At 44.8% G+C, this 18,625-nt stretch overlaps 1 protein-coding gene across 3 annotated transcripts in view; it reads right to left on the minus strand.

Moving 5' to 3' along the window:
- The window catches only part of fcho2 (FCH and mu domain containing endocytic adaptor 2), a 35,837-nt gene that overhangs the window by 9,598 nt on the left and 7,614 nt on the right, over positions 1-18,625 (minus strand). For 2 of the 3 annotated variants that reach the window (XM_058053055.2, XM_058053070.2), the window contains exons 6-17: positions 17,797-17,901; positions 17,614-17,712; positions 14,101-14,197; positions 8,522-8,566; positions 8,360-8,429; positions 8,263-8,284; positions 7,945-8,001; positions 7,187-7,246; positions 6,941-7,114; positions 3,903-3,927; positions 2,637-2,676; positions 2,458-2,543 (exon numbers count right to left, since the gene is read on the minus strand). In XM_058053055.2, coding sequence (XP_057909038.2) covers positions 2,458-2,543; positions 2,637-2,676; positions 3,903-3,927; positions 6,941-7,114; positions 7,187-7,246; positions 7,945-8,001; positions 8,263-8,284; positions 8,360-8,429; positions 8,522-8,566; positions 14,101-14,197; positions 17,614-17,712; positions 17,797-17,901 — 880 coding nt within the window. Of the gene's footprint in view, positions 1-2,457; positions 2,544-2,636; positions 2,677-3,149; positions 3,195-3,902; positions 3,928-6,940; positions 7,115-7,186; positions 7,247-7,944; positions 8,002-8,262; positions 8,285-8,359; positions 8,430-8,521; positions 8,567-14,100; positions 14,198-17,613; positions 17,713-17,796; positions 17,902-18,625 lie in introns of all 3 variants that reach the window. The other variant, XM_058053049.2, reaches the window with a different exon arrangement.

The following is an 18,625-nucleotide window of genomic DNA, read 5'->3' on the forward strand; positions in this document are numbered from 1 at the left end:
AATGAACGGAAATGATATGATCATGATCACGTAAGTCAGAGTCAAGGCCAAAGTCATCAAAACTGTGACTTGTCATGGTCATTGTCGTCAAAGTCCAAGTGGAGTTTACAAGTCCTTCACAATATTGTCAAGTCAAGTCTAAAGTCATCCTTTTTAAGACCTTTCAAAACCACATTGAGCCAAGTTGGAAAAAAAACGTATTTAAGACTTTTTTTAAAAAATTGTAGTCATTTTAAATAACAAATAGGAATAACCAGTAGGAATAACCAGGGCAGCTGCATAGTTAGGACCCCTGAAAAAATAGGTAATTAAAACATAAAAAGGTGAGAGCAACATAGGATTTTTTTTTTGCCGTGTGGTCCAGAATTCCTGGCACCACCCCTGCCCTGTATAAAAAACAGTAACCAGTAAAAAAAAAACAGTACCCGATACAAGTGCAAACCACAACCACAATAACACAAAATCCATGAAAATTGAGAAGAATTGTCTCTGGAAAGGCAGACTGGTCGAAAGATAAGGTGCAGGTGTATCTAATATTGTGGCCTGTGCAAGGACGGGTGCAGCATGAGTTGTTGCAGCAGTTATGGCCAAAACCATAAGTTTGTGATAAGTCAACATTATATAGAAACAATGTGAACAATCACACAATGTAACATTATATGTCACACAAAACCAAATCAAATCAAATATTACAAAGTGGAAGTATTTATTCCACAGGTTGAGGTTATGTTTGGGGCACACGCTGGGGGCACACACTGGTTTTACCTGACATTTCTGCTGGGAAGTCTGGTGTCAGAAAAGATGGAGATGTAGGGACTGAGAGGAAAATACAGGCGAGGTCTAACAAGAGCAGGTAAAGAAACGCATTAAAACCTTAGTAATAATTCAAATGAGCCATCATTTATAAGTAGACTAGAGAAAAATGAAATAAAAGCACAGTGATATCAAGAATAAACGTTTCAAAGGTCTCCTGGATTAGACAGACCGCTGAGAGGCTTAACTCCCATCGGCACATCTTAGCCGCGATGCTCTTTTGACTTTGAAGCGCGGGTGTTTGACAGTAACGAGACACTGTTTGACAACATACGTGCCAAGGGGCTTTCATGGGCCACCCCCCCGACCCTAAGGAGGTGCCAATTAACTGTGGATTACGCTCAGCTTAGGCAGCAGGTCAGTGCTAATGTCGCTAAAACACGACGACGGCGGCGGCGCCCGCACGGAAACTTATCAGGAACAAAGGTGTCAAGGCGTCACGCTCTGAAAACACTAAAAGCAAACACTCAGGGTGTACCGCTTTGGATATTATATCGCCGTACAAAAACAAGGAAGTCAGTGAAAAGCAAAGGCAAGGACTTTTCATACCCAAAAGTCAAATGTGGGGTCACCTTTGGAGGCCTCCCTTCCTGTTAGAAACCCCGGTTGACTGGGACTTAAAAACGTGGAAATGGATCCAAAGCAGTGCAAAGATGTGCAATGATAATTAACCAGGAATGATGACGATTGATAACATTAAAAAAAATGCTCCAAAAAGTGCCCCTTTTTTTTCTCGTGCATGCAACATTAACGGTCTGTCCTAAGTTCCCCTGAGCTCGCTTGTAAACAAACATTCATTTAAGACCTCCTTGGAGTCACCCCGGCTGCACGGAGCGTGTGCCCGAATACAGTGCACCTTGCTGGGCCACAGCAGGCGGCTCTTCCCCCTCTATACTCTGCTTCTCCTGGTAGTAGTGATGTGCTAGTAGTCATGTCATGGTATTTAATTGGGACAAAAAAGCCCTAAAAAATTCTAATAGGAAATAATGTAAATAATGAATAACCTGGGCTGCACTGCGGTTGAGTGGTTAGCGTGCAGACCTCACAGCTAGGAGACCCGAGTTCAATGCCACCTTCGGCCATCTCTGTGTGGAGTTTGCATGTTCTCCCCGTGCATGCGTGGGTTTTCTCCGGGTACTCCGGTTTCCTCCCACATTCCAAAAACATGCTAGGTTAATTGGCCACTCCAAATTGTCCATAGGTATGAATGTGAGTGTGAATGGTTGTTTGTCTGTGCCCTGTGATTCGCTGGCGACCAGTCCAGGATGGACCCCGCCTCTCGCCCGGAGACAGCTGGGATAGGCTCCAGCACCCCCCGTGACCCTCGTGCGGATAAGCGGTAGAGAATGAATGAATAACCTGTTAAAGGTCTTAACTGTGGGCATCCTAAAAGTGTGAAGTCCGTCTAATGAAGATATAATAAGAGCGCCACCATGTGTTGTATTTGTCAAGAAAAGAACAGCACAGGCAACACAGGAGGGGTGCAGGTTTTGACACATTTTCACCCCCTTTCAGGAGTAGGAAAGTTAGCTTCTGCCAACCCCGTGCATGGGTTCTCTCCGGGTACCTCGGGCTTCCTCCCACACTCCAAAAAATGTATATATGTAAATATCAAAGTGGCATCCTTTCATTTGGTTTGATTACCTGCGGGTGTGGATGCGGAGGGGGCGGAGCCTGCTGCCGGAAAGGGGGCGAGCGGATCCAGGGACAGGAGGTCGTTGTTGGTTAGTCTGCGGAACAGGTAGGAAGCGTTTGATTTGATGACATCAGCAGCTGAAAGTCAGCAATGGTCAGAAGGAAAAAAAGCTAGAAGAGTTACTCACTCGTACGAAGGTGGCACTCTGGGTTTGGTCAGCTCGTCACCTGCGGCGGGGAGAGCAAAAGCAACTTTTATGAAGCGTGTAGAGTGATGACAAGAGGAGAAACGTTAAAAAGAAAGGAGGGGGAAAAGAACCCAAATAGATATTCACCAGTATGATTGGAAATTCATCACACCTTAACCCAGGAATGTAAACTGCGGTTTGGGGTGAGGGGAGGATGCCAGACAACTCAAATCAAAAAAAGTTGCTTTCAAAAACATTTACTGAAGCCTTGTGCACCATGCACTTTAGAACAGGGGGGGGTGATGGAATACAAATTCAAGAGAAAAAGCTTAGATTTTGGAGGATGAACCCCTGTTTTAAGCTGCTGCAGAAATAAACACAAAGCACACACACACACACGCCAGCGCACGTTCCAAAATGTCAGTGCTGTTAGCAGCGGCTTAGGAGCCTCCGGTGGCTTGGGGAGGAGGAGGCTGGGGGTTTGGGGATACTGCCGGTGGTACACGTACTCACCAGCGCCCTGAGCCTTGGAGCCTAATGACGACACTCCTGTGAACCCTGAGCGCATGCACAGCATACATGAGTGCTAACAACCTTAGCGACACGCTTTAGCCAACTCAACTCAAATCCACACAAGACGAGTCGGAGCTTTTCTTTCCGTCACACACTAGCAAGTTAGCACACAAGCAAAGGAGATGATGATGTTCAATTGAAGCAAAGCTGTCAAGAAACATTATATTATTTTTCTTGTTGGATTTTGTATCTTGAAAAAGCGGGATGGTCTTATATTCAGGGTCGTCTTGCATTCGGGTGCTATAAAAAAATGGGCTAAACAAGCAACCTTCTTCGGAGGGGTAAAAAAACACTTTAAGGATTGATAGACGATGTTTTTCCAGCAGGACCTGCTGGAACAAGACAGATAACCACACTGGAGGCGCTCGGGGGAGGAATAAAACCCAGCGAGGCGCACGGCGACCGTGCCAGCATGCGGAGGCGAAAGGATCATTTCTGACATGTCAAAATACGAGCGGCCAATTAAGCAATTAATCTCCCCTCTCACGGCGGGAGGGGAGACGTCTTCTGAAGCCCGCATTCACGGGAAAGAACAGCTATTTGCTTTTTCCTCGGGACGTGTTGGTTTTGGCTCGCCTTTCTGAGACCACGTCTTTGAAAAACAACCCAACCGCCGCTAAGTAAAAGGCACTTGGAGAGGGGTGGGGGGGTGGTGGGGTGCGACGACAACACAGGGAGGTCAGAAATACTCACTGGATTGGTTCCTCCGCATTTGGACCTGAGGGGAGTGGGGAAAAGACAGTAAGATGAAGTTTAAAAACATTGAAAGTCATGTGACAAAAATTATATGGACTCCATATTTTCCATCACATCAGTCAGGATGGACTAAAAATATTCATATCAGCACTTTTCCAAATGTTATTATCCGATCACATTGAAAAATTAAAAGGACAAGAGTCATGAAACATGAAAAACAAACAAAATAGCAATTTTTGAAAAATAACATTTGGAAAAAGTTGTAATATTATCAAAATAAATTCATAGTATTGCAAGGAAAATCATAAGTCATAAATGTAATGTACATTTACTTAAAAAGAAATAGAAAAACAACATTAATTTTACAGGCATATGTATATACAGAAATAGTAAGAGTAGAGACATAATATCAATAGAAAAAAATGCTGAAAGTTGAAAACTTAAATGAAAAACAAACAAAACTAAGAATAAAGTCAAAGTATTGCAATAAAATGCAGAAGAGGAAATAAATATTTATAATAGTAAAAAAGGTGCAATGTAAGAAAAAACCTTCATACTAATAATACACACAAAGCAGAGATATAAGCTTTTTTTTTTACTTTGAATATAAAAACCATCCATGAATATCCACATGGGTTGGCTTAAAAAGGGTCAAAGTGGCCCCCACACCTATTGTAAACGACGTGAAATAGCACTAATAACCACCAGTAAATAAGCCACATCCAGCACTTTCACTTGTTCTTCTTCTGCTGGTTCATTGCAAGCTGATGCACTTGGCTGAATGACTCTGGAGAGCCACCGTAAATAAAGAACAAGCCGATCCGCCATGAATTAAACGCATCCGGACATTCCAAAAAACAGTTGAACTTTATCTTGAACTTTTCTTTTTCGACTCTCTCCCGCCAATAAAAAGACGTGTATGGGCGCCCAATGAAAACAGAAGCCGTAAAGGCGTCTCAAACTTGTGTTCAGTATTCCCACTTGGCTGAGGACTTTCCCCACATCGGAGGAGAGGACAGTAAATCACACACACACACACACACGTTAAAGCATGGGGGTAAATGAGTGGTCTGCCTACAAGGAAGGCCGTGTAGTGACCATCAGTCATGGACTATACAGAGAAGCAGCAAAGGATCCCCCACCCAACCCCACTGCACCCACCCACACAACATAAATCTGCTGAGTCAAGCTGCGTAACACAAGATCCGCTCCCGAGGGCCACTGAGCCAACGGAAACTTGGGAGCTTCGGTTTCATAAGCGTGTTTAGAAGTGTGTGTGTGTGTGGAAGGGAACCGGCAAGGTTCAGTCCCACGGGCGCTAAGCAGCAAATGGGTTCAATTACGGCTCCCCCTTTGGTGACCACACACACACACACACACACACACACACACACACCAATGAAAAAGTGGTGTAGTGGGTGGGAGACACAAACAGGAGGAGAAAATTGTGCAAAACAAAAAAGACGAAAGATAACAGTAAAAATTCCACAATTGACACCAGACGATGCAATTTCATCACCACTAGCTAGGAAGTGCATTTCTATCCAAAATATAAAATGACAGAATGCAAAAGTACCGAAGCACCACTTTGTTTCTTTAAGATGGGAAAACACTCAAGCAAGCTAGAAAAAGTGATGTGGTGTTTGCTTTTGCTTGCACTTGAAGCGTTGCTAAATGAGCGCAGGCGGGGCCGACGGTGGAACACAAAGAAAGCCGCGGCAGGCAACGAGGAAGATGAGCAGGGAGGAGGAAGAAGAAGCAGCCAAGAAGCAGCCGGCGTGCCGTGCCCTCGCTCTGCCACGCCAACCCCTCGTGTGTGTGCACCAAACGCGACGCATGTTTGCACACAAGCTGCACGGTGCCTTGCATTTTTAATGTCGGGTGGTTATTTTCACACACAAGCAGCAACAGCGGCAGAGTGGTGATCGCGAGAGGCTGAATGGAGGATCCGTGACTGACCGTACTTTGTGTGTGTGTGTGTGTGTGTGTGTGTGTGTGTGTCCACAACACAGTCTGCTGCAACATATCCCTTTAAGTGCAGCGTGCAGGACGCGTGTGTATTTTTATCTTTCAACTCCAGGTGCACTCGGGTAGCACACACACAAAGCTTTTTATTATTATGACAAATAAACTAGCAAATCCCCGGTGGAGTGGAGTGTGGACGTGCTTTGGCAATGATATGATCACAGGTCTAATTCTTCAGATCTAATTCAGATTTTCAGATCTTCTTCAGATTTAATTCAAGATGATGATGTCATCAAAAAATAACCCTAATTGCCATTTTTGTCTAAAATAATTGATACCTAATTTTTTAAAATAATACTAACTTCAATACTTTTTCTCCATTATATTTTAATTAATACAAACTGAAAAATGTATTAAAATATTGGTTACATTTTCTTTAAAGAAAAACTAAGCTAATTATGCTATGATACATTATCTTTTACAATGGTGTTTTAATTTTTTTTAATGAATACTTAAATATAATAATATAATCAAATACAATGTATAAATAAACACTTAATTTTCTTGCTCATTAATACATACAGAAAAGTGTATGAATATTTTTTGATAGTGGTTTAAAATTCCAATTATTAAACACTTAAACCATTGACATTATTTTTTCAATTCAATGAATACATGTATACAAAATGTATTAAAACACTTTCAATCGCTTGTAATTAATACCTTCTTTTTACATTTTGTCTATATATTATTTTAAATTTATATCAAATAATGCCTAAAAATCCATATTTTAGATTAAGTACTGTCACTGATGAAGAAGTTTCCCAGGCCGGCATGAAAGTAAATCTAGAGCCATGGATGTATTTGCCTGGGAGGTCCAGTATAGTACAACATAAACTCAATGGAGGAGAGGAGGCAGGACCAGGAAGAAGCTATGTTGCCCTCTAGTGTTGTAAAGCAGGAATGTACACAAACAGTTCCATCTACTTCATAAAAGGTTCCTGTCCGGTTCCAGTCTGTGTGTGTGTGTGTGTGTGTGTGTGTGTGTGTTTACGGGAAAGAAGGCGTACCGAGGTGGAAGGAGACAACACGATGTTGCCGATGGAGGCCTTGAGCTCGTCGATGGTTGCTCGGTTCTGATGCGTGCCGTTGTTGGGTTGGACGGGCTTGATCTCCACGTGGAACTTCCGGGGCTCGTCCTCGTCTTCGGAGTCGCTGGACGAGTAGAAGGAGTTCTCTTTGGCATGTTTCACCAGTTAAAGAGGCCATGTGATTCACACGGAATATTTCATGCGTGTCGACAAGTCGGAAAGGATATCATTGTCGACCGCTTCTGGCCTGATGCAGAAACCTTCATCGTCCACCTGCGGAACGTTCTGCAAAGGCAGAAACAGATCACATGAAAAATGACCATAGCATAAATAAACATCTACATGTCCGTTATTACATTAGTTAAATTAAAAAAAGGTAAACTCTATATTCTATGCATTCCATGCATGTACTATGGTATAACCTTTACAGGTGAACTTTGAGGTGTTCACGTTCAATACTCAACACACAACTTGCTGCTCTCTAACATAACAGTTGCGCACATCCCTAACTTTTTGAGAGTCGTATATTTCGTCATTATTTTGATCACAGGTAAAAAGTGTCAAAAATCTCTCCTCATCTGCAGTGAAATAACTTTAGCGGAATAATCTAATAATCTCATGACGCACCTCTTTATCTGTACAAGCAGTGCAGCTTCCATTCATTCAAAGGAAATGCAATAATATCCCTAGTCCTGTGTGTGTGTGTGTGTGTTTGTCAGCAGAAACACTGGACACATTGTCAAACATACTTAGAATCATTTAACCCCCGAAGCGACAACCTGGAAACTCTCCCACAATGCATCAGACAACAAGCTCTGTTTACTCTATGCAAGGACGCAACATAAAGACTCAAACAATCAGCACCTCTGTGCATGTGCAACGGCTGCAACCATGCACATTTCTGAAATAATCATATCCGCTGCAGTGGTGTGTGTGTGTGTGTGTGTGTGTGTGTGTGTGTGTGTGTGCGTTGGCTTGCTTACAGCATTCTGAATGTCTATGGCCCCGTAGTATCCGAGGGGAGCGCCATTGGCAGTGTTCTACAAGCATAAACAAAGAAAAAAGGAATGAATGAATGAGCAAATCTGCAAAACAAACAAGAGGGAAGCAGGGAGAGGGAGGGAGAGAGAGAGAGAGAGAGAGCGAGGGAGAGTCACATGTCAGAGGAGTAAGCGGCGGCACAAAATGAGCGTGATGCTCCGCCACCTCCTGCTGTCGGACACGGCACATGACAAGGCGACGCTTGACATAACAAGCTAAAAGCAGCAATCGCAGGCTAAACTCCCGGGCTGTTTACTCACGCTTTCCACTTCTGTGGACTCCCTGCAAGACAAACGGGGGGACACGACATCATGAGGAGAAATGCTCCAACGCCACTCGCTGTCGTGGTTTACTTACGTGGAGTCTGTGTCTTTGTCTTTCCGCCGTCCTGGGATGCCAAATGGCTTTCTCCTCCTGGGTTTGGCACCTTCACAAAAATAGAGATGTCATGGACATGCTCTTATTATTATTATTAGTAGTATTATTATTCAAGCTGTACACATGTTGCCAAAGTGGTACCTTCAGTGGCAACGGCGGCGTTGCACTCCTCAAACTCAATGGGCCCTAATGAGACACACACACAAAAACATCTTTTAGGTTCATTTGGCACATAAAGGGTCAATGGCCCACCGCTGTGAATGCTGTGAATGTACATCACGCAATAATCGCACACATACACACGCACGCACACACACACACACACACAGTCAAATACACAACTCAGGGACTGGCGTGCTGCACAGAGTGTACACAAACAGGGCGAGGCTGATCCCACAGGGCAGACAGGGTCAATAGCCGAGTCAAATGTGCGTCTGGTGGCCGTCGCGCAGAAGCGGCCAAAACGTCACAGCGGCAAACGCACACACACACGCACGCATGCAAACACACGGCAAGACTGTTTCCTAATTGACACAGCGGCCCTAAAAGTGAGCGGAAGAATAGCGAGGCCCGTCGACACGGGACACGCAAAGTCACTTAACCCTATTAGAATAAGACAAACCAGACCAAGATTACATGCAATCAAGTGTTTAAAGCCACAGGCGCAAATCTGATCACAGGCTTAAGAGATGCCCTTTTTGACTTTTTGCTGGCAGAGGCCGCTGAAAAAGAGGCAAGAGCTTGCCAGACAACAATAACAATCAAATATGAGAGCTTTCATGCCGTTTTCATACTGTTTTGCATTTCCAGGCAGTTCATTGGTTCCGGCCCCAACTGCGATAAGTCTATTTCTTTATGAATAAATTGAATATTTTATAATTTTGGCAGAGAAAACCTGCTTATCAACTTCTAAACACAGTTTTAGAATCATTAAAGCCCTCAGGAGGAAATAACACCCCTATAGTCACCTGTACACTCCTATTACCAAATAGAGTAGTTAAAGTCTGGCAAAGGGCTACACAGCAGTCTAGTGGTTAGCGCACAGACCTCACAGTTAGGAGACCAGGGTTCAATTCCACCCTCGGTCATCTCTGTTTGGAGTTTGCATGTTCTCCCCGTGCATGCGTGGGTTTTCTCTGGGTACTCCGGTTTCCTCCCACATTCATGCTAGGTTAATTGGCGACTCCAAATTGTCCATAGGTATGAATGTGAGTGTGAATGGTTGTTTGTCTATATGTGCCCTGTGATTGGCTGGCCACCAGTCCAGGGTGTACCCCGCCTCTCGCCCGAAGACAGCTGGGATAGGCTCCAGCACCCCCTGCAACCCTCGTGAGGATAAGCGGTAGAAAATGAATGAATGAATGAAATCCGGCAAATACATTTTGTTTGACGGCAACCATGTTTTTCAACCAATCTTGCTTCAATTGTACACATGTGCTTGGCAGTCTCCTCAGGGTGACAAATTTGGGGGTGATTCATGTAAACCCCATGAAATGACAGTGGATGTTTAATTACAGTGCACATTGAGCTGTGCCACAAATTTTACTCAAGTCAATACAACTTATGGGGTCAGACTTTGATGGCGGCGCCACCATGTGGTGTATGTTTCTAGAAGAACAACAGTATATTGTGATGCACTTGCACCCTATTATGTGAGGCGGTTTGGGGGTTCAGTGGTCAGCATCACACCTCACTAGGATCCGCTAAATTAAAAAGCTCATTAAAAAAAATTTTAAGTTCATTTTTAAGCTCATTTTAAGTTCTGCTTGCAATCATAGCGGCTACTTGAAGGCCCCGGCCGCTTGTGAGATGAGCAGAAGAGGCAGCGCCCTCCGGCAACGTGTCCGATACACGAGCGCGCCTTGACCCGAAAAGAACAAAAGCCAATGATGTTTTCACTCAGGACGTATACATTAGCCGCAGCGTCCGCGCGGCAGACTAAACTACAACAACCCCACCCCACCCCCCACCGCACCCCTCACCCCCAGAGGATGGCGGTGGCGAGCATGCATTGATGCATTGTTTGGCGTGTGCAGCGCCGGGCGAAGCGCAAGCGAGCGGCCAGTCACGAGAGGCGCGCATCACGCCAAGTGAAGTGGATAAAGTACACCGATGACTGATCTACTCTACTGTGCAATATCGGCCCTTAACCGCCGGCAAACACACAATGACTGCACAAACGACTCTCTGTGTGTGTGTGTGTTCTTGCCAATCAAAACACAATTAGCTTTCCAAAATAGCATTCCATTTGAGGACAGATACTAACATCCTCCATGGTGCCTTCACAGACTCAACCTCTGTATTTCACTTTTACTAAGTGTGTTTGTCCAAATGCACACAGGTACAGTATGTCTTTGAGTGAAAACAGCACCTTTCACATTTGAAACGACACAGTACCAATGCAGACAACGGTACCACTTCTCTGTGCTTTTGGGTGTAAGAAATGCTAATTTAATAGGGATGACACAAAATCTATCATGTCTCTTGGACACTGGGCCTGGGACAAAAATAATAATAAGAAAATAAATGAAAATTCACTGGCCTTAATACATCGGCCAGTGCATGCATGTCCGTGCTCCTCAATTCCCACATCTAAACAGGCAGGAAGAGAGTTCACTTCTCCTCTCACTCTGTGTGGAAGTGGTAACTTTGTCCTTCTTCCCCACTTCACTTGAAACAGTTTAGAGTAGGTCAATAGGAGAGGCTAACCAGTACGCTATGTAGATGCTACACCAGAATACTGTTGTCAAATAATGTTGAGAACAGCAACAAAACAATTTGATGAAAAATATACAGAACCAAGTCGAGGATCTATCTTGAGAAACGTTTGTTCATAATGAATGTTGCCATCAACTGCAAATGTCATTTTTGCTTATTTTCCATTCACGTTAAAAAAATCCACCAATGTAGAGGATAACTCCAACCATATTTAAGCAGTCAGAGACACTTTAAGTGACAGTACGTTGCTTTTGTTATGCTGCTCCCCCCCACACACTTTGGCCCTGAGTCAATTTGATGATTCGCATCATAAATGCATTGAAAACCTAATGTGATGTCAAAGTACATGCATGTGAAAGCAGACAATGCACTTATTAGTATTGATGAGGTTAGCAGAGCTGCAGAAGAGAATGCATTGGTTTCATTTTACCCCCGTCTTCTTCAGGAACAATTCAATTCAAGAAGCTGGGTGACCTTCTTTTGCATCTACACACGTGTTAGGTCTACAAAGGCAACATTAGAAAGTGTTTAAACACCTCCTAAAAACAGACACACTCTGTTTATCCAGGGGGGAAGATGCTTCCTTTCTTTGGACTTTGCCAGCGAAGCATGCAGTCATGCATGATTGGAGGATGGTTTTTTAAATTGCATATGCTTCACATGGCACTGGGTTGGGTGGGTGGGTGAAGAGATGGGGTGGGGAAGGGGGGGAGTTTGCGTGTCTGGCCGGCCGCCAGTTGACAGCTCAGCTGGATATCGTTGAACACTCCAAACGCAACCCCCACCCCCCCCGCCTGCCTCGCAGCGTGTCACTTTGGGATGGTTTCCGCAATAGAAAGTTTATTCAACCTCGCTCACTCTAAAGGATCCGGACCGGCCATCCGTTCAACTATTTCATCAGACTCGAGACAGGTTATTTTTCTGACAGCTGCGAGATCCCTAATGAAGGGCTTGATACGGGCAGGAATTTCTGACCGTTTTTTTTTTTTCCAGCCTCAATTAATTCTGCTGTCCAAACAAATGAGGGCCACCACTCAGCGGACGAGGCGTCTGGACACACGGGGGTCACACATTGTTTACACACATACACAGCAGAGGTGAACGCCTCTGTGCCTGACGTAATGCTGTGCATGAGTGGAGACGAGGATTGGGGGGGGTTGGGTGTGTGTACACGGAGGACTTTAAATATTCACACGCATGGCATTTTGTAGGCTAATTGGCATCCACCTTTATGCTCTTCCTGTGGCTGCATCCCAAAGAGGTGGGATTCAAGGGGGGGGCCTTGATTATCGTGGCATGGCAAAGTTTACACAAAAGTCATTGTTGAGCTCTGACCTCCACGGGAAAGGTTGGTGCTGCCTGCTTAAGCCTGCGAGGCCGGCAAAGCCCCCCATGTGACCCGTGCTTACTGGAATGCCGAGCCCGCCTACCTTTACAGCAGATTACTATGATTGACTCTGATGGCGCTCGCCCATTTATAATTGCCCCCGCTCCATAGCGCCGTTTCTGTGGGGGTGGCTTTATTTACGCACAACACTGACACGGACGCCAAACACGACTGAAATAACCCCGTCTCTGACCTTATGATCGTCGTGAGCATCATGCGACTGATGCCCACTCCAAAAAGTAATTGACTTAGCAACAGAATTACAGTGTAATTAGTTACCAGGGAAAGTAATGATTGCATGTTTTGTTTTTTTTTTATCTCAAACAACTGGGATTTCACTTGAGAGTGGCGCATGGCGATGTTTGACAAGATTAGGCTGTGTGCCGGTCTCGTGATTGCCACTTTACTCGCAACAACGCTGATGACAAAAAGCATGCAAGACAAAATGCAGTCCACTACTTGGCTGCGACCAGCAGAGGTGCTAGTGAGTCGACATCATATCTGTTGTTTGCGTCTTTAGGCTTGTTGTTTGCACCGGCCAAAACAACACAGCTTGTAGCGCATAAAGAAAACCTTTTAAAGGTAATCCCTCGGAACTTGACACTTCCAATGTCGCAGCTTCACTCCATTATGGTTTTTAAAAATATATATTAATACACGAATCATGCTGTTTCATGGTTTATATGACCAATTTGTCATTTTAATTTTTTTTTTGCCTAAATTAAGCATCTTGAAGCCTAAAAATGGCGATATGAACACAAATATAAGTACGTCATTCAAAGACAGTGTGATCATATGTAGTATTATACACTGGTCACTAAGTGTCGGGAATGTTACACTGAGCAACCAGCAACTCTCCCAATGCTAACATTCATTCATTCATTTTCTACCGCTTTTTCCTGGTGCTGGAGCTTATCCCAGCTGTCTTCGGGCGAGAGGTGGGGTACACCCTGCACTGGTCGCCAGCCAATCACAGAGCAAACACATATAGACAAACAACCATTCACACTCACATTCATACCTATGGACAATTTGGAGTCGCCAATTAACCCACGCATGTGAGGAGGACATGCAAACTCCACACAGAGATGGCTGAGGGTGGAATCGAACCCTGGTCCTCCTAGCTGTGAGGTCTGCGCGCTAACCACTCGCCCCAATGCTAACATGTGAGTCTATATTATATCTTATGTCTAACGTCTTATTTACTCTTATTAGGTCTAATATATTAGGTAATACAAGTGTAAACATGACTGTAGGGGTGTTACCTCTTGTCTAGAGAGCTCTAATAATGTTAAAAACATTTAGAAGGCTGCAAGCAGGTTTTCCATGCTCTAATGATGAACATTGTTGATGTAAGAAATCCTACTTTCCTACTGTCTGTTTTCCTCGTCTCTTGCCGGCAAACAGGCAGGAAGAGGGTTCATTGCATACATTGTTTTCAGCACATTTTTCCATCAACAACGACAACATGAACAGAGCGAGTCAAGTTGTCTTTCATTTTAAAATCTCGTCTGGCTCTCATAGAGCCAATCTGATGCATGGTCTCATCTCATGACAGCCCTAAGTTTTCACATATTGCTATTGCTGCTGTAAAGAAAAGAAGGATGTGACTCACCTGGTCTCTCCTTGCCTGTTCCTTTGCTTTCAGACAGTTTCTGTATTAAGGCCTCTACAGATGTGTTCTCAATGTTCCTCACAAATTCAGTCTGAACCTGAAAAAACACAAAGTAAAAAAAAAAAAGTTATATTGTTTTTTTCTATATAAAATACCAAGCACCATAAAAATCATATTGTTCAATGAACAGCAGTTTTTGCAATCTCATATTATATGGGGTGAGGGTGAAGTATGTTTTTATTTCGGAGCTTTTCCTTTGACGGTCATCTTATAATTAGCGAAGAGCGATGATGTGTTTGTGTTAACGCAAGGTTTGTCAAACGGCAGGTAACACTCGCCCGTGCGTGATACTGGGTTCATTGAGTGCTCTCAGACTTGGAGCCCACCTTGGTGCTACCTAGAAGTCCTGCTAGGGCTCCACACCAATGGACTCTCACAACCAAAGTCTCCCTTCAAAAATGTAATAGGTATCTATATGGGCCGATTTCAATCATGGATGAGCATATCAGAATCGGCGAGATAAAACATCCTACGTTTGTGTCTGCCTTAGTAATAAAAAACGCCAGGGGTACATGTGAAATAGCGTCTATCAAGAGTAAGCTTTATTATTTTTGTAAAGAGCAGAATCTGTGTTGTACAGGATGTCATGAGATCCATGCCAAGCGCTAGTGAAGTTGGCGTGATAATTAAGTCTAAATGTTCATGCCCCCGGTGGGCGGTACACTTACATAAGTTCACTTAGAGCGTTTTGACTTCCCACCCGTATGGCAACACGGCTGCACTGCGCGGAAAAGAAGGAAAACAAAGGATTTAAGGGTCAGAGATTGGGCGTGCGGTGTGAACGTGTTTTGTAATGGTGGATGTGGAGGGGGGGAGGAGGAAGTGGCTTGGTGTTAGCTCCGTGTGTAACTGATGCCGAGTCGCCTCCACTCGATATTAAGAACATTTATTTAGCCTGCAGGGCAACACAATGTACTGTAAGGCGTCACCTTGAATCATTGTTATCCCTTCCCTTCCCTTCCCTCTCCTCGCCATGTTTGTTTGTTTTGAATGTGCGTTTATGGGTGGGAGGGGTATACGTTATGTATAGGCTCAGAGAGAGAGATGGACGAGCGGCGTCTGGCTGTGTGTCGTGTCACCACACCATTTAGATGTGCGTGATACTGGAAGAGTGGCTGGGCTATCAAACAAACACACCGATGTAGCACACACACACACACACATACATACAAAACCACCCCCCCTCTGCGCCCTGGGGGGTCCCGTGGAGAGGCGGAGTGCATTAGCTTTGTGCGCCCCAGCAGCAGAGGATGTTAGTCGCAGGGAGATGTGTGGTGAGGTGTAGGGTTGAGGCGGGGTGGGTGGGTGGGTTAGGGGGGGCTGATGCATTGCTCACGCAAGCTGTCAGGTGCTGCTGCCATGAGGAGGGCACTAATGTCGTCAACCTGCGTGCGCGCACGCGCACACACACACACACACACAGCCCCCCACCCCCACCAAGTGAGGCTTTTGCCCACGTCCATCTCTCCCTTCAAGGCATCCTCACTTTCACACACGAGCTCACTTACAAAAACAAACAGAGCACGCACACGGACAGATACACCTGCCCTGCTACACACACACACACACACACACCACTGTGCACTTCTTTACAGTCTACCCTTTAAGAAGCATTTTCCCTCTTCATGCAGCACCCCCCCCCCCGACCCCAAACTACTCCTTTTCCTCTCTCACGCTTTCCTTCCTTTCATGGTGCCCGGTGAAGTGACTACACACCTCGACCATTTTTATCACAGTATTCATCTGTCGCTCCCTCACTCTCAAGGCTTTTCAAAAATTGATAAATGATTGCAGTTTCATGGTTGACTTATTATTAGTCTAACAAAAAAGCATATTTCAGAAAATGTTGAGCATTCCTGGCCTAAAATGAGCGTTTCCAGGTATAAATATGTTCAAAATGAACTAAAATACAATTCCAATTTGAGGCAATACAAGACAATGACAAGCTGTCGTCTAACGCTGGCCACTAGGTGTCACTAGTGTCACCAGACTTCACCGCCGACAACAGGCTTTTAGTCATTCATTCATTTTCTACCGCTTATCCTCACGAGGGTCGCGGGGGGGGGGGGGGGGTGCTGGAGCCTATCCCAGCTGTCTTCGGGCGAGCGGCGGGGTATACCCTGGACTGGTGGCCAGCCAATCACAGGGCACATATAGACAAACAACCATTCACACTCACATTCATACCTATGGACAATTTGGAGTCGCAGATTAACCTAGCATATTTTTGGAATGTGGGAGGAAACCAGAGTCCCCGGATAAAACCCACGCATGCACAGGGAGAACATGCAAACTCCACACAGACATGGTGGAATTGAACTTGGGTCTCCTAGCTGTGAGGCCTGCATGCTAACCACTCGACCGCTGTGCACAAGCTTTCATTATTTCTCTCACAACAAGCAGACTACCAATCTGGTACTTCTACTGTCACATCATCTACTGTCAGTGGAAGTACATCTTCTCCATCGTATGGAGGAAGTTCTTTCTGAAAGTGGAAGTACTGCATACAGAAAAAGCAGTGCTTTTGCATATTATTACACTGTATTTATGAGATTATGATTATGTTATGAATGCAGGCAAACCTTGGAGATGTGTTTGTGCTTTTTTTTTGGTGTGTAGATATTTCCAAACACATGCCAACTCTGCATAGGAGAGATGTGAGTGGCGAGTGCATGGAAACATATGATTTGCTCGCCGTGTCCACTTGTCAGCACGCATGCCGCCGGGCGCGGTGACTCAGCACAATATTGCGCCCTCTGCCTACTGGAGAGAGCGCCGTTCTCTCCCAATCTGCTTCAGAAAGACAAATTTATCACCAAACCACAACGACCGCTTGTGATTTCCTGGCTCCGAGAGTGAGAGACAGAGAGAAGAGAAACACAAAGCTTGTCATCGGGTGCAATGTTTAAAAAAAAGCCGGACGCTGCAGCGGGGCAGCGCCGCCACTGCGGCTGCCGTCGGCCTCCTTCACAGAATAACACAGGAAGTGCGGCGCTAAATAACCTGCGGTGGCCTGTCGCTACTCATTCCTTCCAACCAGCTGCATCAGCCGCAGGCGGGAATGGAAGACGCCCTTTCCGTGGAGTGGTGCGCCCCCTGATGGATAATCGCTGAACTAAAGCACAGCACATCGTCACGTTGGGTCTTGTTTGCGGAATATGACCACCCCTAATAAAGTTATGACGCGTGAAACAGGTCTAGTTGCCGACGGGACTATCCGGAAGTGTCACGAAGGGGTTGAAGAATGGCGGAGACGGGTTTGGATCAGTTGTTAATTGTCGGTCATAAAAGGATGAATGGAGCATTTCCTGCTTCTCGGTTAAACGATTAGCGAGATCAAAGCCAACACTAATTGATATGACACCCAGTGAACCCAGGCAGCACAGCCCCCAGGTCAACACCTTAGTCCACCCAATGGAATGTTGTGGACCGTATAAGAGTGTGTGGACTCACCTCTCCTATTTGGACGTGTGTTTCGTCGACGGATTGCGAATACGACTGGATGATCTCCTTCATGTGGAGAATGTGGCTTTCTTCAATGTCCTGGAATTTCTGTAGGTTGTAAAAACAACACAGAATCGTGGTGTTGGTCTTTTTCAAAACCTTACAGTGCATCAATTGGAACAGTCCTCGTACCTGCGCTGTGTCTTCCATCTTTTGTTCAAAGTCGGACTTGGCCAAGGCGTATTTCTCCACGTAGGACTTGTAAGTCTCTGTGGCTTTTTTGGCTTTTATTCCCGCCTGTGAAGCACCAAAGGTTGACATCAGTTTACACACTGGACAACGGCAAATACTTAGCTCAATTGCTTCCAAAAATGGGACAAAATGATGAGGTGCAGTATATCATGCCTTGTCGTTACTATTCCAAAAAAATAATCCTTTGTTCACCTTTAAGGCGTTGGTGATTATTTAAGGCTCTCCTCACGATGGATCCACAATACACAGTTTACCACAGCTAATTGGTTCCAGACTCGTCTGCGATAAGCTAATTTCCGCAAAGGAGTATTCATTCATTCATTCATTTTCAACCGCTTTTTCCTCACGAGGGTCGCGGGGGTGCTGGAGCCTACCCCAGCTGTCTTCGGGCGAGAGGCGGGGTACACCCTGGACTGGTGGCCAGCCAATCACAGCGCACATATAGACAAACAACCATTCACACTCACATTCATACCTATGGACAATTTGGAGTTGCCAATTAACCTAGCATGTTTTTGGTATTCAATATTAATAAATTGAATACTTTCAAAAACAGCTTTTACAATTATTAGAGCCCTCTAGACATGAAATAACACCCCTAGAGTCACCTTTACATTCCTTATAACAAATATAGTAGTAGATACAGTAAAATCAGTAACCCATGTTGTTATTATTATTATTAATTAGTATTGTGATTGTTGAATATGATTTTTTTCAAAATAATAACAGCCTGTATTCAACCACAAAATGGCGATTCATTCATGTAATT

Source organism: Doryrhamphus excisus, linkage group LG10, assembly GCF_037039965.1.
Source record: "Doryrhamphus excisus strain RoL-2023G ecotype Guam linkage group LG10, RoL_Dexc_Guam_v1.1, whole genome shotgun sequence".
Lineage (NCBI taxonomy): Eukaryota > Metazoa > Chordata > Actinopteri > Syngnathiformes > Syngnathidae > Doryrhamphus > Doryrhamphus excisus.